Consider the following 25,023-nt stretch of genomic DNA (forward strand, 5'->3'; position numbering starts at 1 on the left):
CTCCAGGGTCTGGAACAGACCTTCCAGACAAGATAATGTTCTAGGTGACAAGGGTATCCAGTGTCTAGGAAGATGGTTCATGTTTGCCATACAAGAATAAAGACGTGAGTTCCATTCTCAACACCCTGTAAAAAAAATGATCATGGTGGCATGTGCCAGAAATTCAGCTCTGGGGAGGCAGAGACAGAATCCCTGGAGCTTTCTAGCTGAATCTGTGAGCTTTGGGTTCAAGGAGAGAATGTTTCAAAACGCAAAGTAGAAAGTGATAGAAGATGACATTCAAAATTAACCACCAGTCTCAGTATACACAAGTGTGTGCATGTGCAGATATGTGTACACACACACACAACGCATATGCACATACATGTATATGCACATATAATTTTAAAAATTAACGATTTTAAAAAGCATTCCACGGTTCGACTCTGCATTTGACTCAAGGCTGGACAGAGAAAAGTCATGGAAGCAAACCCTTCTTTCAAACACTCTGATCAAACTGGGAAGAAGACAGATAAGTAGTACTAGCCTTAAGGAAACTGGTCATGAGTGTCATTTTAAAAAGGGAAGAAGAAGAAAAACCAGGGTCCACAGCATTCATAATGTACAGGGACCAGGGCTGTTAAGGGAGAATCAGCCTTGGCCTGTGCAGTGAAGGAGGTGGTCTGCTCCTACCAGCATTCAGGCTGGGGTGCCGGGCCTTTGAGAGAGACTGGAGTCACCTTCATAAGGCTGGATTAATTTTCCCGGGGATAGATCAGTTCTCGGGAAACAAATGTCTAAAGTACATCAGCTCCTTTGTCTCCTCTCTGCCTCCACATGCTCTCAGGCAGAGAATAAATCTGTTTTCCTGGTGAATTACTGAGCTTGTGAATTACAGTGAAAGACAATGAACCAGATAGTATGGAAAGATCAATTACTTTCTAAAGAAAGGAGGCGAGGAGCCCATTCTAGGAAGAAACTCTGGGCTTCAGTGATCCAGCCACTCATCTGTAGGTCTCCAACAGCAAGAATTCTGTGAAGCCTGCTTGCACTGAGGGCAGAGGTTAGACAGGGTCAGGAAATCCAGGACTGACCTCACCATCACTGTGCAGTGACATATTGGAAGCCTCTGCCACAAAAAGACAAACAACGGCACGGAGACTATGTAGAAGGACAGACAGACAAAGGCTTTGCTCCTGAACCCCGGCCTGGTATGGAACAATATTATTTTTTAGTCTTCTTTCCCTGGACAATAGAGACGGTACCACCCTTAGTCCAAGGGTGCCACAGTGCCAGGCTGTTCCAGAGTGGCATCGTCTGCTTTCCCTCTTAGCAGAACTACATGAGTGGTCACATGGCTTTAGAAGTGCAAAGAGACATATTGAAAAGGTGTCACCTCTTCAAATAACATGTTGACCAGACGTTCTTATACCTCTAAGACCCTAGAGGTCAACGCAGGAGGATTTTGAGCTTTAGCACAGTCTGTCTCTATAAGAAAACCCTGTCTCAAAAATATGAATGAATGGATGGATGGCATAGTCATTCATTTAGCTATATTTAGTTGTCTACATGTGCCAGCTCTAAGTGCATTGGGCTACCTCTTAAAATTATATAACCCAAGCACCATACAGCTCCAAGAGACCCTGTTATAGTAGTTGGCCCTCAGAGAACTTACAGTCTAGTGGGGAAACCACACTAAGCAGTGGTGCTGTGCGTTGGACCTCAGAGCCCCCAGGAAGAGGGACATCTCACCCAGACATGGATAGCTTCTGGAAGGAGGGAGAGGTCTAAAGTGATACCTGAGAGATTCAAGAGATTTGACTAACAGTGGCCAGTGGAAGGGCTTTCTTAGAACAGATTTCAGTGGCCAGAGGAAGGAGGTGTCCCTCCTGGAGCAGTATAGCATCACTGAAGACACGTAAGGCAGAAAAGGCCACTTTAAAGCCCAGAAACTTGCTGCTATTGTGTTCTAATGCTGTCTTGAAAAACAACTGGAAGCCACTAGAGGGCAGAGTTCAGTTTACACTCTCAAGAGGTTGCTTGAGCTAAATAGCACTGGAGGGAACCAGAGAATGAGAAAACAGTAATGCACTGGGCGAGGAGAATGGCTGAAGCAACCGCATTTAAATTCAGAGAGAAAACATGGGCAGAATCTATACAATTAGCTTGGATTGTTATCATCATCATCATCATCATCATCATCATCATCATCATCATCACTACTACTACTATTACTACTACTACTACTATTTACTTACAGGGGTGTGGGGGGAGTGGAGTCTGTGTGTACAAGTCAGAGGACAACAGTGGAACTCAGTTCTCTTTTCATCTTATGAATCCCAAGAGTTGAACTCAAGTCATCAGCCTTGTCAACATTTACCTGTACTCACTAAGCCAATCATAAGCTCCCTTGGTCAGTTTTTATACTGAGACTGAGCAGAAGGGGTAGACCTAAAGGCCAGATTCCTGTCTTTTAAAAATTACAGTGCTTGATTGATTGGTTGAATGAGTGATTGACTTTGAGTAAGAGTGTGTGTGTGTGTGTGTGTGTGTGTGTGTGTGTGTGTGTGTGTGTGCGCGCGCGCGCGCACGCGCGTGCGCGTGTGCGCACACACACACATGGGCATATATATGATGTGTGTACATATGAGTGTACTGTGTATTTGTGTATGTGTTATATATAAACATTTAATTTCTCCCATCTGTGATTTTTTTGGTCTTTTTGAGTCAGGATCTCTCTAGATAGGCTGGCTGGCCTGGAACTGACAATGCAGATTAAACCAGCCTCAAGCTCATAGAGACCTGCCTCTGCCTCTGCCTCTGCCTCTGCCTCTGCCTCTGCCTCTGCCTCTGCCTCTGCCTCTGCCTCTCTGCCTCTCTGCCTCTCTGCCTCTCTGCCTCTCTGCCTCTCTGCCTCTCTGCCTCTCTGCCTCTCTGCCTCTCTGCCTCTCTGCCTCTCTGCCTCTCTGCCTCTCTGCCTCTCTGCCTCTCTGCCTCTCTGCCTCTGCCTCTGCCTCTGCCTCTGCCTCTGCCTCTGCCTCTGCCTCTGCCAGGATTAAAGCAAATATCAAATATTTGGTTTGCATCACCAAACCAAATATCTCTCTGTGATTTTGAGCAGAGAATTAACTACTATATTTTCTTTTCCTGACTAAAAAAAAAGGAAAAGGAAGGCTTCATAGAGTTGCTTTGAGATCTCAATGGGGGGTTTGCTCGGGTCCTGGCAAAGGTGTGCATTAAACATGTTCAGGCTCCTTACTGTGTAAGCTGTGTATTCTGGGGATTGAGCACACAATTTAGAAACAGCCCATCCTCTGGTGGAGGTGAGAAGGGGAGTGACTAGTGGGGAGGAGAGCACTTAGGTAAAATCAGGAGTTTCTATCAGGGAACGGAGCAAATGAACACCTGGAAAGAAGAGCTTCTAACCTCTGGAGAGGGGATGTTTAGGGTTTCCATTTTCTCAGATGTCCTGTGACTCAGTCTGTAGCCTGGTCACCTCCATAAACCAGTGCCTTTAGCAATAAGGATGAGATACAGAATGAAAAGTGAGCATCAAAGTTTAAGAAAGCAAACGAGATTCATCCACAGTTGGACTGGTCTAATGAAAGGGGCTCCTATCCCAGGCCTTCCGGGGAATGCTCTCAATGACCTGCTTCCTTCTAGCTTAGCTTGATGTCTGACAACAGAGATCCTGTGGTGACCAAGACCAACTGCTGGACCCTTTTAGAACCTAAGCCGTCCTCAGGCCATCTCAACAGAACAATGATTGCCTTAGGAAAGCTAAATAAGGCCCAGGGCTCTGTGAGCAACTAAGTCCACAGGAGAGGGAACCCCAAATACAGCCTAAACTAGGCATACAGAAGTTAAGATGAGAACTAGTCAATGTTTTAATACTGAAAAAGGCACTCAGAGTTGAGAGGGCCTGTGGTTTATGATGGCTCAATGTGTGGTGTGGTTTTTTTTTTTTTCAAAAATAATATAAATTCAGTCAAAGTTGTACTTCAAATTTTGATTTTCAATCTCTTCCCAGGCTAGCCATATGCATATAGATCTGCAGGTGTGCATACGTGTGTGTGTGCATGTGTGTATATAGGCATATGTGTATGCTGATACTGGTCAGAGGCTCCCACCCAGCCAGGAGATCTGAGCAGATCACAACCTGTATCCTCTCAGTGGGCTCTGTTGATGAGCCAGGGTATTCTGTAGTTTAGGGTTTGGATTACATCACAATATTAACTTCAGGCTTCGGGGACATAACTTTCATGTAAGTTGAAAAACTGTGACTATGTCCAAGGAATAATGAGGTGTCGGTAATTTTTCCCCCTGAGACCAACTAGCTGATAAGAGGCCTCTTAATTGACTTTGAGGTTAAGGTTCATCCTGGTGGGAAAGGACGGTGGTGGGAAGCTGAGGCAACAGCTCACCTTGTCTTGAAGTCAGAAAGCAGAGAAATGACTGCCGTTCTTCTGGCTTTCTTCTTTTTTGCCCTTATCACTCAGTGAGGTACAGTAGCACCCCTATTCACCACGACTCTCCCCCCCTCCTAATCTTCTCTGGAAACACTCTCACAGACCGAGCTGGGATGAACCTCACAGAGGCCTAGAGGTTTGTTAATCCAGTCAAGCTTGCTGCACTGGAATCAACTATCATACTTACACACACACACACACACACACACACACACACACACACACACGGTGGGGGGAGGAGCAGGGGAGGGGAAGGGGATATCAAAAGACCTTCTTTTCTCTTGCCCTTATATTCTGGTCCACATTCTCCCCGGCTTCAGCCCTCTTCCAGTTGAGGACTGTTCTCAAAAGCTCCCCCTGGCTCAGCTTGTCACACACATCTAGTATTTTAAGATCACCAATGTTCAACCAAGAACCCAGACCCACTTCCTTTTAAGAGGGAGGGGATAGAGCCCACATCGTGGGACTCCCGTGCCAGGCTGTGTGAAGGTTTCTCAGGCAGCTCTCTTGGTAACCCAGCAAGGAGAGAGACGATTGCATATAGGATGTTGACTTGGAGCCATAACCAAAATCACACAGTTGGAGGACCCAGAGTGACCAAAACTCCTACTCAAGATGGCCAAAGCTCATTTACATTTTAACCTCACAGCAACAGTGCTAATTTCTGGACTCTATAAATAATATCATTTCCTGGATTCTCTCTAAATCTCTGACCAACTAAATAGTCTCCAACTCTACACCCCCACAAGTTCACAGAGGAAAAGTCATTCAGCCCACTGCCATGCCTGACCTGTCCAGACCTGTAAGACTTGAGCTGAGTAGCTAACCTCCATTCGAGTGACACTGAGCGCTGTCTGCCCTCCCCCCTTTTTTTCTCAGTTGGAGACTTTAAGTTGGCTGTTTTATCAAAACTGCCACTCCCGATAGATTAGTAGCACACTATATCTTTCAGATTACGTTAACTGAGTGCGGAATGGATTTGCTAGATTTGAATGACATGCTCTGAGTTCAGCTCATCACTCCTTAAGAAAGAATGATATGAGGACCTCTGACCAGGGAGCATGAAGTATCACGTATTACAAGTTTATCTGAGGTGTTTCCATTTTCAACATATTGGGCTACAATCAGGCAGGTCTCAGAGGACAAAATGTCCAGTCTCCGTCCCCAGTAAGACAACAGCTCATGCATTCTACTCTGGTTAGTGGCCAAGCTATCCAGCCAGTGCTTCCTGTAGTGACCTCGTTGACTTCATCTTGCGAATCGCACTATTTTTTTTAACATTAGTGTTGTCTTTTCTCGTCCTTCCGTTGCCTCTTCCTCCATTCTGAATTTAGGTGAATGGCTTCCTTATTGGCTTTCCCCATCGTATCTTTGCAGCCTCATTTGTCATCGTTGCCCATTATGAACCCCAGGATGCTGCTACATCGTGTCTTGTGCGTGCACTGTCTGCTTCAGTCACGACTACAAATAAGTCCCAGAAACCAAGTACCTCAGAGCTGAATTTATGCAAGACAGAGACATAGACAGAAATACAGAGACAGGCAGACAGAGACAAAGACAGACAGACAAATATAGAGGCAGACAGATGTAGAGCCTGACAGACAGAGACTGAGACACAGAGACTGAGAGAGGGTGAATACAAAGAGTGTCAGGAGCAAAGGTGAACTGAGAGCTTGTGAGGGTGAAGAGAAGGATCAGAGGTTAAGAGAACATGCTGCCCTCCCAGAGGACTGGAATTTGGTTCCCAGAACATATCAAATAACTCACAACCACCTATAATTTCAGCTCCAGGGAATCCAACAACTTCTGCAGACACCTGAATCATACACACACACACACACACACACACACACACACACACACACGCACGCACAACATACACTGAAAAAAAATATTTTTGAAATGGACCTCTAGACATCCTCTCTCCTACAGGTGGTGAGAACAATAACAAATGTTCAGAATGGACTTTCTTAAAATGTTAAAAATTAACCAAAAACTTGAAAAAATACAGAAAGCATTTATACAAAAAGCAAGTAATCAACCCAAATGAAGAGTTTAAATTTCCACCAAGAACCTCTAAGACTAGATGACCTCATTGGTGAATTCTACCAAATATTTAAGCAAGACTTCCAATTCTTCAAGCCCTTCTTAAAATATAGAAAAAGTAAACACTCCCCGATACTTCTTATTCACTGACACCCAGATTACCTGAAAATCCAACCTAGGATTAACAAAGTTAAGAAAGCTCAGGCCAATATCCATTATAAATATTAATACAAAAGTCCTCAACAAAATATTCACATACCAGAGCTAGACTGTTGGTAAATCAGTTTGGATTCCTGGCATCCATGTAAAAGCTAGGTATAACAACATACGCCTGTAACCTCAGAATGGGAAAGGGGCAGGGAGTGGAGACAGGCAGAATCTTGGAGCACACAGGCCAACCAAACTAGCCAATCAGTAACCACCAGGTTCATAAAGAACCTGTCTCAAAAAATAACTGAGACTAAAGGAAGACATCCATCACCAGACATCAACGTTGGTCTTCTATGTGTACACACACACACACACACACACACACACACACATGAATGTATATTAACCACACTAAACATGGTAACAAATATTTTAAAAGATTATACACTATGAATGAGAGTTATCCCTGGAACACAAGACTGACTTCGATTCAAAACTCAACCAGGGCATGTACCATATTGGTAAAGAGCAAAAACACATAATTATCACCACAGATGCAGAAAACCTCAATACCCCAACAAACAATAAGGGAAAGAAGCCTTCTCAACCTGGTGAAGGTTCTGTGTGAAAACCTACAGTGTCACGCTCGCCCATAAAAGAGGAATGAGCTCTTTCCCTGCAAACAAATAGAAGGATGTCTGGTTTTGCTACTTCACTCCTACTCGGTACTGCAAGCTCCAACCAGAGCAATTCACAAGTCGGTTGGATCAAATCAAAACAAACAAAAAACCAACAAGACAGAAAAATGCCAAAATGAAATAAAAAGATTAGGAAAAACAAAATGCTGGGTTTGGGGCAGTGTGTGTGTGTGTGTGTGTGTGTGTATGTGTGTGTGTGTGTGTATGTGTGTGTGTATGTATGTGTGGTGTGTGTGTGTGTATGTATGTGTGGTGTGTGTGTGTGTATGTGTGTGTGTGCATGTATGTGTGGTGTGTGTGTGTATGTGTGTGTGTATGTATGTGTGGTGTGTGTGTGTATGTGTGTGTGTGTATGTATGTGTGGTGTGTGTGTGTGTGTGTGTGTGTGTGTGTGTGTGTGTGTGTGTGTGTTGGCCAACTACTCCTGAGCATGAGGCCTGCCCTGGACAGTGGTCAACATACCCACTGAAGACTCCATTGTAGAAAACTGATTTTTCCTTTGCCAGTGATTATCGATTGCTAATAGCGTCTTAGTGAAGAGTAGACCCCATTATCCACTTCCCTCTCTCAATTCTGGGACCCAGTCTGAGTTTAAACTGCGTGTCTCGTGCGCACTGGAAGGTCTGGGAAAGATGGAAGAGAAACACGGTCAAAGGATAGTGATATGAAAATGTTCCAATTAAATATCCTTAAACTAAAGAACTGAGAGGACTTCAATTTAAAAAGAAAGAAAGAAAAGAAAAAAATGCTCATTCAAAAGTAAAAGTGTCTCTTTTTAAATATAACGTTATCAGAAAATTTCCAAAAATATATCGTTAATCTATATAAGCTAATAAGTGAATTAAGAGGTCAGCATATTATGGCTGTACAATCTAGATATATTCCATCTACTTCATAGAAATGAATTTATCAAAGCAAGGGCATAACTATGAGATATTGAGAGAGATTAAATAAGACTTAAACAAAATGCTATCTTGTCAAATTCAAGAATTAGAGGATTAAGCTCTTTTTTAAATCTTTAAAGATTGAACCCAGGACCCCACATTTGCTAGACAAGTATTTTACTATTGAGGTATGACCTACCCCTTAGGTTGTTTATCATTTATCTTATTTTAATTACATGTATGCATGTGCCTGTGTGTGCATAGTTATCACCTGACATGGATGCTAGAAATCAAGCTGAGGTCCTATGGAAGAGCAGGAAGTATTCTTAATGACTGAGCCATTTTTCCAGTCCCCTACCCTAGCCAGCTCTTTATTTTTGAAACAGAGGTTCACTATACAAGCTGAGCATGTCTTTGAACTTGCTGTGTAGGCCAGGCTGGCCTTGAACTTCCTCTGGGATTTCAGGCAGTATCCCATCATACCTGACAGTCAGTATAGTATTGTGAAGATGGCGACACTGCCCAAATTGACATACAAACGCAATTCAGTTTCTATCAAAATCCCAGCTGCTCTTGTTTCACAGGTAGACCAGATGATCCTAAAAACTATATGGAAATAAAAGAGTCCTAGAATAATTAAAATATTCCAATAAAGGAGAACAGCAATGGGGGGTCTTATAAGACCCAGTTTTGAAGCTGGCTGCCAGGCTCGGGACATTATAAGACTGCTGCTGGCATAGGAGATAAATAAGCCATCAGAACAGAGCTAAGCAGTCAGGGGCAGACATGGTTTGGCTTAACTATTCCTACAAGAATAGCAAGGGCTTTGAAAAACTAGCCCTTCCAACAAATGGTACTTCGACAACTGAGTCAATCAGGAATGTCGGTTCACACAAAAATTAACTTAAAACGTAGCAGAGGCCTGAACATAAGAGCTAAAACTGTAAAACACTTAGAAGAGAGATGGATGTCAGTCATTGGCCTGGGAGTAACAACTGGTTTCTTAGATGTTTCAAAAACCACAAGTGACAAAAGAAAACAAAAAAAGAAAGAAACGAAAACAGGACTTCCCTATTGCAACTTGATAGGCCAAGGTGGGTTGATATCCATGGAAGGCCTCCCCTTCTCTGAGGAGAAAAGGAGGGAGGGAAGGATGGGAGAAAGGAGGAGAAAGGGAAGGACTGAGAGGAGAGGAGGGAGGAAAAGCAGTGATAGGGATGTAAACTAATGAATGCATGAAAAAGAAAAGGATTTCCTCATAATCCAAAACTTTTATGTTTCAAAGAACTCTACCAAGAAAGCAGAAGGGGGCTGGCAATGCATCTCAGAGGTTAAAAGCACTGACTGTTTCTTCAGAGGATCCACGTTCAGGTCCCAAGACCCATGTTCAATGCTGAGGAAGAGGTGAGGCTGCGCTGAAAGTGAAACCCCAGACAACACTGCTGGGAATAAGAATGGTACAGTCACCTTGGAAGACAGTACGGCAGCTCAGCAAGATGCCAAACTCGGTCGCCCTATGACTCAGAAACTTTACTCCTAGGTGTATACACCGGAGAATTAAAAATATATCTTCAAAAAACATGTGCACTTGTTACAAAAGTCAGAACAGCTCCAACACAGAAACAGCCAAGTGCTCAGTGTCCTTTAAGTGACAAAACCAAAAATGTGATATATGCATGCACTAGACTATCATACAGACATTAAATGGAGTGAGGTAGTGACAGATGTTAGCACGTGAATGGACCTACACACTTGCTAAGTTGAAGAAGTCAGACATGAAGGGCCATATAATATAGTTTTCTTTTTTACATTTTATTTTATGTGTAGGTATTTTGCCAGCCTGTATCTCTATGTAGCACTTGCATGCATGCCCGGTGCCATCAGATGCTAGAAAAGGGTATCGAATTCTCTCAAATTAGATTCACAGATGGTCGTAGGCCAGCATGTGGTGGCTGAGAACTCAGGCTCCCCAGAAGAGCAGCCAGGGCTCTTACCCACCAAGCCATGGCTCCAGACTCTATATCTTTGTATTTCAAAGAAGTGCCTTGTAATAGGCAAATCTAGAGAAACTAATTAGATTAGTGGTTTGGAAGCAAGAGAAGGAAACCACTAATGTGGGTTACATTGTCTTTCTGAAGTGATAAAATGTTCCGTGATTAGATAGTTGAGGGGAGCACAGTTTTGCGAGTACACTAAAGAAAATGCTTAATAGTACACTCTAAAATGATAGATTTTATGATATGTAAATTACATATCAGCTGTTCCACAATGTCTGTTTAATGGACCTGGCATATATGCCTATAGTCAAAGCATCTGGAGAAGCAAAGGGCTGCCCAGGAGAACCTTCAGCTCTTGACTCCCACTGTTGGCTCTAGTGGCCACAGTGTAATGTACAGGTTGCAAACACCCACCCACCCCTGCTCATTCTTCCCCTGACCTACCAGATTCACACACTCAACTATAGAAGGATCCTGCCCACCTGTACTGGTCAAGAACGTTTAGCATTTTTCTTTACTGATGCTTCAACATTTGTTGAGCCTGGAGGGCTGGCCCTCCCTCCCAGGTCAGCCAACTACTAGAGTTAGTAAAAGGCCTGCCTTACGTAAGAAAATAGTCCAAACGAAAGCCACTGCCTCTGGAGAGGAGCGTCTACACCTGGCCATTACACCTGGGCCAGCATCCATCTGCCCTAGTTATCCTAGAGGTCAGATACAGACCACTGGAGCCAGTGCGTACATTCAAGAGCCCCACAAAACCATTCACCTCAGCCAATCCTAAGCCCATCTGTCCTGCTTTTCCTGCAATCTCAATAAATGTTCCTGCCTGGGTCTTAATCTCAGTCCTACACCCGACTGATCCTGATTCTTCCTATGTGACCCTGTATTTTGTGTTACGTCTTGGTGTCTAGGTTCTATACAAAAAGTTATCTTAAGAGTCATATCTCTGCTAACATACCTGCAACATACCTACAACATACTTGGTCTCAGCAACTCCTGGGAACCTATTAAAACGTCGCCCTTCAAACCTGGCTCCACCTTGGTTTTCCCACTTTACTTCTTGAACCAGACAATCCTCAGGGTTTCCATACACAGCATCTTTAGCCTACAATGTCCCATTGTCACTATGCCTTGTACATGCTGGCCTCCATCTAAAGTGCACTCTTTGGGACTGGAGAGATGACTCGGAGGTTAAGATTGCTGCTCTTGAAAAGGAACAGAGATCAGTTCCTAGCACCCATGTCAGAACATTCATAGTTAGCTATAATTCCCACTTCAGGGTATTTTATGTCCTCTTCTGACCTCCATAGTTACCCATATGCATGTAAGCATATGCAGAGAAACACAAACACACACACACACACACACACACACACACACACACACACACACATAAAATCCTGAGTTTTTGCCACCTGCTCTTTGCTACCATTATTCCTAAGCCACCACCAAGTTCACTTCATGCTACTCCTGACACATTCTCCCTCGAAGCCTGAGTCCATATATCCATCTGTTCTGGTTAGATATATTCCAAGATAAGGCTCTAAGTATCCATATCTGAAGTCACCAGAGCACAACTGTGATGGTTTAAATGAGAATGGCCCCCATAGGCTCATATGTTTGAATGCTTGGTTCCCAGTTAGTGGAACAGTTTGGGAAGGACTGGGGGGTGTGGTCATTCAAGGAGGTGTGTCTCTAGATTGTGCTTTGGGGTTTCAGGAATCTACTCCAGGCCCAGTGTCTGTCTCTCTGTCTCCTTGTGTGTGTGTCTTCGTCTGTCTATCTCTCAGTCTCTATCTCTCTGTCTCTCTGTCTCTCTGACTCTTCCTTTCTTTGTATACCCCCTTCTGCCTGCTTCCTGAAGGACACAAAGCTCTCAGCTACTACTCTATTGCCAGTGCCTGTCCACTTCCAGTCATGATGATCATGGACTAACCCTTTGAAACTCTAATGCTTTCTTTTATGAGTTGTCTTGGTCATGGTTTCTCTTCATGGCAATAGAACACTAATACAGACAACAGCATAGAGTCAGGAAGTTATTGGCAACTCAGTTATATGTTTCATTCTTCAATGTTTGACATCTCCAGGGCAGGCACATAAGCTCCTGAGTGTGAGTCTTTATCCCAGCAGGACCATGCACATGGGTCTAGCCTCGTGTGGTAAGGAAGAGACTGAATTGATGACAAGTCACATGCACAGTAGGAGGAGCTGATGGGGAAAGTAGAGCAGGCCTCCAGGAAGAAGACACAACTCAACTCACGCTGTTCTTCCCATTCACGCTCCTCGTTCTCACTGTCTTGGCAGTGTAACTGGGCCTGCTTCAGGGTCCAGTAGAGTTCCTTTGCCCTCTGTTCCTCTTGGAGTCGAATCTGTTCTTCCCCTCGCCTCCTCTCTTCTTCCTCTTTCCTCTGAAATTATTATGGAAACAGAATGACATTAGAATGGGGAACCCATTAGAATCGCAATTCTGTGGGATTGGAATGGGAACTGCAATGGGTCAAGATGAGCTGCCTGGAATAAAGTGGCCAGCACAGACCGTTCCATTCCTGATCTCTACACAACTAGAATGTGACAGTCACACTGGGTAAGAATCAAGTAATCAGTATATTGAAGCAAATTTTATTTGCTGTTTTGCAGTATTGGGGATCAAACCTAGACCTTAGATCTAGCCATTCTCAACCTTCCTAATGCTGTAACCCTCTAATACAATTCCTTATGTCATAGTGACCTAACCATAAAATTATTTTCATTGCTACTTCATAACTATAATTTTGCTTCTGTTGTGAAATGTAATGTAAATACATGTGTTTTCCGATGGTGACCCCTGTGAAAGGGTCATTTGACCACCAAAGGGGTCAAAATCTACAGGTTGCAAATCAACCCTCACTCTAGAGCCTTGTGCTTGCTAGGCAACTGCCATCACTGTGACATCCAGTGATGTTTAAACTCTAAAGCTCTGTACAAAGCTAAGAGGACTCGGCCATCTTCAGGCTTGCTTCCATTGGAGGTCAAGAAAGAGTACAGCTACACAGGGGAGAGCCTGGCCTTTCTAAAGCTTGTCCATCTGGACACAGATGTCCGTCTTGACCAATCTGGATACAGTATTGACAAGACCACAGGTCTCCAGGTTTTAAATATCTTACAAGTTCCACTTACAGATTCCAAAAAATTTGCATGTGTGGCTTCCTACTTTTGTTTATATAAAAATAATATTTATGCACCCAGGACTTATATAAGTAGCTAATGAAAAGTAGTTCACCAAATCTCCTTTTCCACCCTAATATGCTATTGACCCTTATTACATTTTACATAGGTGCTGGGAATTGAACTCAGGTCTTCATGCTTATATGGCAAGCATGTATGGCCCGAATCAGCCATCTTCCTGCCCTCTAATACTGTTCATTCTTGATTTATCAATTCTAAACATTCAACTCTGCCTTTGATCTGAAGGGAAATTGAGGAGGAGTGGCTATGGGGGGAAGGGGAGAGGGAGGACTGAGAGGTGTTGAGAAAGGGAAACTACAGTTGGGTTTTATTGTATAAGAAACCTTAAATGAGAAAAATAAGTCTAGCTCTTTAATCAAAGACAAAATAAAACCCTATCTTTGATTTTTATTCCTTGAGTTTTTAACATAGAAATGAACCGTCATATAGCAAAGCCAAGTAGATTGTTAGCTTCAATTTTAAAGAATATGTTTTTAGACCTTTTACCACATCTGCTCCTTGCATGTGCTGTATAACTCCAAGCTTGCCTTTCTACCAAACAACAGGGTTTTTTTCTTCTCATAAATGACAGGTTTTTATGATTGATGGTTTCTTAAATTCTGTAAAACATGGCCGAGACGAGACTTCTTTTTCAAGTATCTTTGCCAGAGCCTGTTTTTCCTGGGTTAACAATTAGTTTTTCTTAAAGTAGAATATTGAATTTTCCCAAACTCCTTCCTACTATAGTAAACAATGTCTGAGTTAAACCTAGTATGAGTCCTTTAAAGACACTGTTGCTCCTTTTCTCAGAAGGACATCTTTCCCCCTTAGAACCATTTTTCATTCTTCGATGAGTGTGCTGGATGTTTCTTAGATACCTCTCTTCATCCAAACTCCAGGATCCATTTCTGAACCTTCTCTGAGATAGAGCCCTGTGTCGCTCCTTCTTCAGTAACATCTCAGAGTACACAGAGTCATTTTCCGAGTGTTTGACTGAAAACATGACTATGCCAGCCTCACATTCAACTCCTCATTTAGCTGAAGATAGAACCTGATTGATTACAAACATTGCTACCAGCATTACTGTTACTTGATTTTCATCTGCTTTATAGGGTACTTGGTTTTCTCCCTGGCAACCTGCTGTCTTGTTACCATGGGTATTCCAAAGCATCTTCTTTTATTTTATTTTATTTTATTTTATTTTATTTCTTTCCTTTCTTTCTTTCTTCTTATTTTGTTGTTGTTTTGGTTTTGGTTTTTATTGAAAATAGATTCTTCTCTCATGAAATATATCCCAAACAGTTTCCCTTCCCTCCACCTTTCCCAGCTCCTACCATCCCAACCTCCTCTTTCCCAGCTTCTGCCACCCCAACCTCCTCTCTCCCTGAGATCCACTCCCCGTCCATTTTTTCTTCAGACGGGAGCAGAACACAGCCCACCAAATCAACTAAGCAGGGCTCATACGGTTTCACAGAGACTGAAGCAGAAGCATGGGGCCTCCATGGATCTGTACCAGGTCCTCTGCGTGTGTCTATGCTACAGTGTTAACTTGGGGGTTTGTGGGACTCCTAACAGTGGAAGCACGTGTGCCTCTGACTATTGATTGCTCTTGGGACTCTTCCTCCTACTGAGTCGCCTTGTCCAGACTCCATAAGAGAGCTTTTGCCTTGTTTATTGTGTCTTTACGTTGTCCTGTTTGGTTGCTGACTCTAAAGAGTTTTCAATGACATGCCTTGCTATGTTTTTATCAGACCAGAGTCTCATGTCTGTCCAGAGCAATATATATTCTTTGCCTGGGATAGCTTTCATGAATCCCATCATTTCTCTTTTTATAGGACTCTTATTAGTCACACGCTGGTCAGCTTGAATCAGTCTCCTAAAGACCCCCAACCTTTTCTCCCTTGTTTTCCATATCTCCTCTTTTCTCGTTCCTGAAGTCACTGACTTTATGTGCAACTTTCTGTTGGGGCAGGCGTGATTTCTAAGCCTTCTTTCTTATTTGATAACTGTCTCCTTCTTGTGGTCGCATTCTGTACTTGTTCCAGAAGTGCAACAGCCCACGTCTCTGGGGATTGAGACCTTTGCCAGTTCCTCTGTTTTGGCTGAGATTTATGTCTGTGGTTTGGTTTGTTGCATTTATTTGACTTGGTACCTGCCATTCCTAGAAAAAGAAGACTTTCATCAGATACGCCCTCCCTATCTGGTTGCAGTTCAGAGAGAAAGCCAACTTGAATGGGAAGCTAAGGATGTAGCCAGCTTCACTCTGTGGCCATTGCATGAGGAACCAGCCATTTCTTTGATAAACTGTCAGATGGAAAATTCTGGAAATTCCATCAGTAAGACCACCCAGAGTCTCCTATTTTTCCTGTGTGGTGTCTGACCAGAAGTCAGCAGTGTACATGGTACAGGCAGAGCTCTCATTAAATCCCCTAACCTAGGCCTCATGACTTACGGCAGCAGGTCCCAACCTGTGGATTGAAACACCTTTGGGTGGGGTGTTGCATATAAGATATTTACATTACAATTCATAACAGTAGAAAAATTACAATTATGAAGTAGCAATGAAATAATTTTATGGTTGGGGGCCATCACAACACGAGTCACTGTATTAAATGATCACAGGATTAGAAAGGTTGAGAACCCCTGTGTCTTAGTTAGGGTTTCATTGCTATGAAGAGACTTCTTGACCTCAGCAACTCTTATAAAGGTAAACATTTAATTGGGGCTGGCTTACAGTTTCAGAAATTTAAGTCCTTATCATCATGGCAGGAAGCATGGCGGCATGCAGGCAGACATGGTGCCGGAGGAGCTGAGAGTTCAACATCTTGGTCTGAAGGCAGCCAGGAGACGACTGTCTCTTCTGTGCTGTGGGAAGCTTGAGCACTAGGAGCCCTCAAATCCCATCTATTCAGTGACACATTTCCTCCAACAAGGCCATACCTCCTAACAGTACCACTCCCCATGGGCCAAGCATATTCAAACCACTATATACTGCTCGATGGAAAGTCATGTTTTGAAGTGCCTCATCGGTCAATTTCTTCCCAGCATTTTTCTCAGTAGTGCTAAGACCAGACAAGGTCCTGCATGAATTCTAGTTCTTATTTATTTATTGCACATGCTCTCTGCCCCTCTCCTCAGGGTACGAGTATGAACATCAGGCCATGTCCTAAACTGTGTAGACCAGCACCTTTCTGATGTGCTATCCTTGAAATACTGCAGTCTTTAAAGCAAGGGTTTCTTATTATACCTTTACATTTTATTTCATGTGCATGTATGTATGTGTGCAGGGCATATGCATATCATGCCACTTGGCTAGGGGTCATAGAACAGTTTGTGGCCATTGGTTCTCTCCTTCCACTAGGTGGATCACAGGCATGGAACCAAAGTCATCAGACTTATACCTACTAAGCCCTCCCACCTTCCCTAAGGGAACAGTTTTAACCTAAATTACTATACCCTGAGCCCAAGCACTCAGATAGGACGCCATTAAACTTGTTTATTCAAGTAAACAACCACCAGCATAAGGCACAACCTGATAAATCATGTATTCATACTAATAAATTATTACACGTGAGAATATATGGAATCATACTGGAAACACCACGCATGAATTTATCAATCATACCATATACCAACTTCTCCCCTGAGACTATAAAATAGAGACTGAAATGTAGAAGGCATACTGACCCACTGTGTAGTCCCTTGTCACATCCTGAAGAATTGCTACAGTAAACACTTTCTGCCTTTGTCCCCAGGCTCCAGATCAAGGAGTTTCTCTTGCCTATGACATACATCCAATTGTAAAACTACCCTCTACCTAGCATCTGACCATTCTATGCCTTGAATAGCTCTAAAACTGTAGTTTTTAAAACTACTTGCCTGGTTCTTTACTGAAACTTTTCCTTCCATCTAGATAGTCTCGTTGCCACCACTGAACCCTGCATGCCTCGTTGACTTGTTCAAAGCCACTCTGTAGCATATACTTATAACTATACCGTAGAAAATACAATATGTGATTTCAGAATTAGTATTAATAATTAATATTAAAACAAAAGAACCAGTGGTTACTGTTGGCCATATCTACCAAATGAAATCCGTAGCATAGCCCTCCTCACAAGAATGAAGATATTTTACAGAGATATTTGTGCTCCTTCTCTTTGGCTATAACATTATTGGAACAATGGTCCCCAAGGCATTAGAATTTTCAGGAATCTCACACTGGGAAAAGGAAAGGGCTAAAGTCTGGTGCCAGACATTGAGGAACTTTCTGCCTTTACACAGTTCTGATAACCTGTCAGACCATCTTACAAGAGAAACTGGAGTAAAGACAATCAATGATGGGTCAATGACAGCTGACGCTCTACCTTAAACCCATTCCACTAGAGCTATGTATTTGCTCTTCTTCATGGTGTAGCCGTATCTTCCACCTCAACTTACCACCATTGTTTGTCCATTTAATTGGCTATTGAGGATACATGGCCAACTCTAACTTGGTAGGGCTGCCAGGTCCAGGGCTCTGACCTTAATAACTCTGAAAACAGTAGTACTTAGTGAATTAAAGTGAACAGAATTGATATTGTGTGTGAATTGTTATGCAGTATATTGCAGAAAGATACAAACATGCACGCTGTGTTTCTGACACAGCTTATTAATGATAGTGAGTTGACCAGGAACTCCAAGATCCATTTTGTGCAGTTAGCCTAGCCTGTAGCCCAGTGGCTGAGCCCCAGTTCCAAGCAGATAGTCCATAAGCAGACACATCCCGCTGGCCAATATAGTATTTATGTATTTTTCATAAGTTTACAAGAGAATCAGTTGCTGGGACAGAGCCAGCCATCTGGGTTTAGGTAACTCTGGTTGACAATAAAGACAACGCCCTACAAAACAATCAGTCGCCCTCCCATCAGTCGCCCTCCCTATACATCCTGGAAGCAACCTTACTGTCTTCCCATGGCTGCAGGTTCAGACCTCTACTTAATGCCTTTCTTTCCTATCCGTCTCTCTCCATTCTGCCTGATGGCAGATGTCCCTTAGTCATCCCCATTTACTTCTGGTCGGATAGTTTTTCATCTCATTCACCCCCTCATGTCCATGTGGTTTATAATTTTTTTCTAGCTTCCAGTACTATTTTAATGAAGAAAGAAGCAAAGAAAGCAACATATCAGTAAACTCTTAATTCTGTATTCTTAAAAATGATATCTTGGAGCTGGAGAAATGGCTCAGCAGCTAAGAGAAGCAGCTGCTCTTCCAGAGGACTGAGGTTCAATTCTCGGCCCCCACATTACAGCTCACAACAGTCTTGAACTCCAACTCTAAGGGATCTGACGCCCTCTTCTGGCTTCCACTGACACTATATGCACATGGTACACAGACACGGATGCAGGCAAAACACCCATACAGATAAAAACGGAAATGAAAAAGATAATGACATTGTGTTGTTGCTGGCGCTCTGAAATGATTTTGATTGAGAACTTTTCTCCAATTCAATGATCAATTTGTGTTTCTAAAAATACCAAAACACATTCTCTAAGAATTAGAGACTATAAGCTAAAGAAACCATGTGGTTTTACTAAACCATTCACCAAATTCTAACTGAGCACCTGTGACACTCTCAGGCCTACTATGGGTGAAGGGTGAGAACAGAATCCTCACTTACTCAGAGTTTGCCCTCTGGTGGGGAGAACACAAAACAAACAAGTTAACGTTCAAGAAATTTCACAAAAGAACAACCAGTGTGGATAACAGTATCTGGGAGATTACCACAGACTATGTGACCTACGGTATGAAGATCCGTCACAGGAGATAGCATGTGACTGACACCCAAGTCACAAGCAAAACAAAGTCAAGTGAGTCCAGGAGAAGAAATTTTCAGACAACAGAGCATTCTGATAGATGGAGCCTAGTGGTATGGCTGAAAGACAGCAGATTAAGAAATAAAGAAAGCCAAGGTTAAGATAATAACCTAGAAGGAAGGATGACGGTGAACAACCAGGAAGAGGGAGAATTTAAGGCAGAGAGGGTGAGCTGAAATGAAGCCTCCTGAGACAGTACAAAGATAAGAAAGCTCCCAGAGACAGCTGGGTGTAGTCACATGAAGGGAGTAGAGATTGTGACAAGAGCGGCCCTCACAGAACAGAGGGATAGTTATCTAGACACCACAGAGAGAAAGGAGAGATGTCCACAGACAACCCCTCAGGACACCCAAGATGAGAGAAGGTAGACACGGGATGGCTTCTCAGCTCCTCGGCTCAGATTCCTCAAAGATAGACATGGGAAGGGTAGGTTACATATATGGCTTTGACATGGGGAGTTTTAAAGCAGTCCCCAACTGATGTAAAACCCGAAGCCATGTCTCCAACTCTAAATTGACCTCCATGTCTCCTAGGTTGTTTTGATTGATGCTGGCACAGCTCTTCATATTCTACCTAATATATTTTCTTTTCTTCCTCTGGGGCTCTCTAATCTCTGACAATGGCCACTGTGTCACTCAGAACACAAGACACTAGCCTAAGCATCCTGCCACAGACACTTCAAATCTATCACCCACCCACAGGGGTCTTCCAGGCAGTCGGTTGACTCCCATCAGAGCCAAGAGTCTCTATAAACTGCATTAATTCACTGTTACAAAGCACCACTGCCTGTATGTCTTAAACAAGAGGGTGCTTCCTCACAGTTCTAGATGTGGCAAGTCCTAACACAGATCAGGAGGGTTGATTCATTCTGCAGCTTCTCCTTGGCCTGCAAGTGGCCACCTTGCTGCTGTTTCATACTGTGTCCAATTTATTCTCCTTAGAAGGACACTAGGCATACTGTATTCAGGACCAACCAACACTGAACAGTGCATGTTAGCTAAAACTACCTCTGTAAGGACCTGGCCTTCAAATACAGTTATGTGCTAAAGTAATGGGAATTTCAGATTTCAGAGTAGAGGAAGATATGTGGGGAGTAGGAGCAGGGTGGGGGTGTTGAGAGGAGTGGGCAGTGACAATTGAGTCGAGTCAAAGGGTCAGGACTGGTGTGTCATAACTAAGCTGCTTTCTCCACTTCAAATGACAAGGTGGGGTCTGCACCACCCAGCTGTGGATGACAGGAGGCAGAATGTTAAACAACAGTGCCATTGTTCCGCTGTTTCTCCTCTTGAGAGTGGGACACTGCCTGGGGAGCCAGCGGTCTGCAACAACCTCCCCTCTCAAAGGGAAATGACTGGTCATTTACTGTGGCAAAGGCAAATCTCCTCACAAAGATGTGGACAACAAAAGAAAACAGTGTGTAACTACAAATCCACAGAATTGCGTTTTTTCTCCTCAAGGACTCACTGAAATGGCTCAACTCTCACAGCTAAAATTACCTAAGCTTTCTCATTGTTGTGGCAAGCACCTGAACTGTTAGTCTTCAGTCTGATCTTCAGTCTGAGATCACTGAGGCAGCCAAAGGCCAATCCAACCAAGAGGCAGCTACACAAATACTCACATTCCCCTGTGCTGGCTGCTCAAGGCCCTTTGAGATTACTCAACCCCCCATCCCCCATTCCTGATAATTCATTAGGTAGGCTTGGGCCTCTCTAACGCCAATAAAAGATGTCAAGACACAAAAGCTTTTTTCTGGAAGGCATCAACATGTTGACTGTATTCTTATTCCTACAATGCCACTGTGCCCTGTGAGATGCTACATTGCACAACGACAAGGACGGAGCCATGCTGTTCATTCCTCCCTCTCCAAGTCAAGGGGCAGGCCTGACAGACAGTAGGTGCTCCCTAAATGCCAAGTAGATTAATGAATAATAGTAAAAACCACAGGGATTCCGATGACCCATGAGAGGGAGAAAGTGATCCCAGTCATAGTATCCTGTTCCCGACAGCCCACCAAGTTTTTAGTTTTATTTGTTTTTTTATGTATGTGGGTGTCTTGTATAGCTTTGCCTCACTTGGGTTTAGTACCTGAGGAAGTCAGAAGAGGGTGTTGGATCCCTTAGAACTGGAGTTAGAGATGGTTGTTAGCCACTGCATGGGTGGGAGGCAGGGATGATACCGGGGTTCTCTGTGTGTCCCTAGCTGTCCTAGAACTCGTTCTCTAGACCAAGCTGGCCTCAAACTCAAGAGATCAGCCTGCCTCGTGCCAAGCACTGGGATTAAAGGTTTGGGCCAACGTAAACCATCTGCAGCCAATGTTCTTCGTCCCTAAACCAAACCTTCAGCCCCGAAGCCACAATTTTCAAGAGAAAAAAAAAAAATGAGATACGGAAAGTTTGACCACCATTTATGATGTTATTGAGATGAAGATCCCGATGTTTGGTGAGGATGACATCCAGCCACGAAAACAAAGTCTAACCTAAAAGTAAAGGGCCAGGGGAAGAAAAACAGAGTGGCCTCCAATCAGGAAAATGGGATTGGCAAGGAACTTGGGAATTAGAAAGGAAGGTGAAGGGACCAGAGAAAGAGAGCACAATCCTCTGTGAGCCTTCTTCTGTGATCTCTAGTAGGAGACACACATAAACGTGGCCCTACAAGTAAGAAGGGAGTAGCAGGCTACAGATAGTATCTGGCCCCAGTAGCTCTCTTTTTCTAAAGAACTCACTTTCTATGCATGTACACCGCATTCTCAGGGCATCAGTCCATGATAAGGATTGGCCTGGGTTTTGTTTCCTTTTGAAGGGGAAATTATACAGATTTGGGGTTTAAAAATATGGAGTTAGAAGAGTGTGTTTCAGGGTTCACAGACTCAGGACTAAACACTGTCAAAAGCAAGTCCAGGCAGCCCTGCCCTGCCGCTAGAACTAACAGACCATAAAAGGAAAGGAATGCAGAACAGACCAGGAGTACCGGATCTGACTCACAGGCTATCTGGTAGGAAGAGATAAGCCCCCAGCTCCTGACATTCAGGACGCCCCAAACCTGCCAATGTGTGTAGCTATACCTTATTACCTCATCATGTGAAATAGCCAATCATATGTGAACATGTCTATGTGCCTCGTTTGAATCCACCAATCCCCGTAACTATGCATCTGCTTCTGTACGCCCGCTTCTGCTTCCCCAAACCCTATAAAAGCCCCATGCTGAGCTGCTGGGCGTGCAAGTCCTCCGAAGAGACTGTGTGCCCGCAGGTACCTGTGTCTTCCAATAAACCCTCTTGCTGATTGCATCCGAGTGGACTCGGCTCGGTCATTGGGCGCTTGGGACTCCTCCTGAGGGAAAGGTCCTCTCTGGGGGTCTTTCACTTTTATGTGTCTTTTCCCCTTATTTTAATTTTATGTGGATAGTTATTTTGCCTGCATGTACATCTGTGTCCCACATGCATGGCAGCATCCCCAGAGGTCAAGGGATCTCCAAGATCTGGAGTTACAGACTATTGTAGCCTCCATGTGGGCCCTGGGGTCTCTGGAAGAGCATTCACTGCTCTTAAACTCTCAACCATCTCTCCAGGCCCGAAGAGAATGGCTTTTTGCTCCATTGGGGGTTTTGTTTGTTTCATTATTTGTTTGTTGCCAGGTGCTAGGATTTGAAAGCAGGGCTATGGGCATACTGGGAAAGTGTTCTACTACTGAGATACTGCTGAAGGCTTTTATAAAAGCCGGAAAGCCTTTTAAAAACAGATTACCAATTTGTACTGTGCCCTATGCTGGCTTTCCACTGCAAAGGCACACAGAGATTCTGAGGTTTACGGGGTTTTTTTTGTTTTGTTTTGTTTTGTTTTGTTTTGTTTTTCTATTTTCGAAAGTAAGTTTTCAGCATTGTCTTTTCAACCTCCTAGACAATTAGAGGAAGCTGCCTACACCCCCAAAGCACACCATCCCAAGCGAGCCCCACCCCTTCCCTCAAACCACTAGCTTCTCAGCTTCTCTCCTCTTGAGCCTCAATCCATTCTGACTCTCTCCTCTACAGAACCAAAGCCTCCACCTGGCTGACACATTCCCCTCCATGTTCACTCCCCTCCAAGTCTGCACCTGCGTCCAACTTCCACTGTAAGCATTTACCGCCATCTGCCATCCCTCGGCCTGGGACACGTAAGTCCTTGTTTGTTGCTTCTTTTCATTCTAATTCCTCCGCAACCTGTAAATTATGCCACCACCATTTTTTTCTGCCAAGAGTCATAGTCTATCTCAACTTCATATCCTAATCGTTGAAAAAATAAATAAATAATAATAAACCAAACCTCCTAACTGACCTTTTTTTTCTGAAGCTCTAACTGGAATTATGCTGTCACCGTCATCCTCAAATCAACCCAGCTATGCCCTTCCATAAAGGTTTTTCTTTTGCACACTTTTAAAAGCATCATTCCAAGACTCTATCCTTTTGAGCAGGTTGCGCTTGAGTATTTTCTAGGTTTTTCTTGTTGAATCAGGGCATTTTCAGTTTTGGTTAAGATTAAATGAAGAGTAAACATCTTTGGACATCTTTCCTAGAAGTACAAGATACTTGGGTATATTCTGTCTGTCTCTTTTCAGCACAGCCTGCAGAAGAACCAAGCTTCTACTTACACCTCTTGTAGTGCTCATTTTGGGGAGCTGCTCACAAATAGTCCTATACCCTAGGTAACCCGGTTAAAAGAAAGCCCATATGGCTATGTGGGAGGGTAGTAAAGCAGCCAGCACCTACTGAATTCCTCCTGGTTCTGCCAGGCCATCCCAAGGAATGAGCTTGGCCAAGGGACCAACCTCAGCTGATACTGTGTGGTACAGAACTGCTGTCTAGCGAAGAAGCCCTGCGTGGATTGTTAACCTGCAGAATCTCAAGTGAATGAAGCAGTGGTTGTGTTAAGCCGTTTGTTTTCTGGTGGGTTATCTTGCAGCCGGAGGGAGCCCAAATGAGGGATTTATGTATCAGGTTAGAGACTAACTTGGATTATTTTTATTGTTATCTGTTGATGTTAAGATTCCAACATTCAGAGATGCTTGAATATAGGAATGTGATAACCACTTTAAATTTTTTCTTTACTGGGAACGCAAGTACAGGTTGTATTTGGGGAAATGATGAAGGAATGGGTAAACTCCTTTTTTCTTAGAGAATTTACAGTAAAACTATAAGTAACTCTTGCCCCAGTCATACCCAGAGAACTAGAATAGAGCAGAGGGGGCCAGAAGTGGTCTGGTGGTGGAAGAGATATATGCCCATGATGGGTGGACTCAAAATAAGCTCAAAAGGATAGGTTGGAGAGTAGACCAGGCCACCTAGAGCCAGTATCCCACTGTCTCACATTTCTGGAGCTTCTCAAAGTGAAGGCATGCTAAATCAGGGTGCCTACTCATATTAAAGTTTAAACATGCATATTTAACATCTTCAATTTTAAACCAAAGATATATGCATCAAAACTAGAATCTTCTTTGAAAAAGACACCAGACACCTATGTTTGAGTCCTTTGGGGGCCTGTAGGCCTGTCCAAATGGCCTCAATGACACCACTGTAAGCCCTGGCAGAGGACCTCGCATCAATGAAGCTTTCAAGGAGACCATCAACGAGAAAATGTCTACCGATAACATGACCTTGCTGTGATCTTCCTGTGCAGTGAACTCAAGGTCCAGCTCTTCCTTACCTCACTCCGAGCCCCATGTACCTCCATACAGTCTATAATTTTCACTGCTGGAGATATAGACAAGGAAGCA

At 43.5% G+C, this 25,023-nt stretch overlaps 1 protein-coding gene across 4 annotated transcripts in view; it reads right to left on the reverse strand.

Moving 5' to 3' along the window:
• The window catches only part of Sh2d4b (SH2 domain containing 4B), a 108,626-nt gene that overhangs the window by 41,277 nt on the left and 42,326 nt on the right, over positions 1 to 25,023 (reverse strand). For all 4 annotated transcript variants that reach the window (XM_039094271.2, XM_039094272.2, NM_001170349.2 and 1 more), the window contains one exon: positions 12,484 to 12,631. In XM_039094271.2, the coding sequence (XP_038950199.1) occupies positions 12,484 to 12,631 (148 nt within the window). The remainder of the gene's footprint in view (positions 1 to 12,483; positions 12,632 to 25,023) is intronic.

Source organism: Rattus norvegicus, chromosome 16, assembly GCF_036323735.1.
Source record: "Rattus norvegicus strain BN/NHsdMcwi chromosome 16, GRCr8, whole genome shotgun sequence".
Taxonomy (NCBI): Eukaryota; Metazoa; Chordata; class Mammalia; order Rodentia; family Muridae; genus Rattus; species Rattus norvegicus.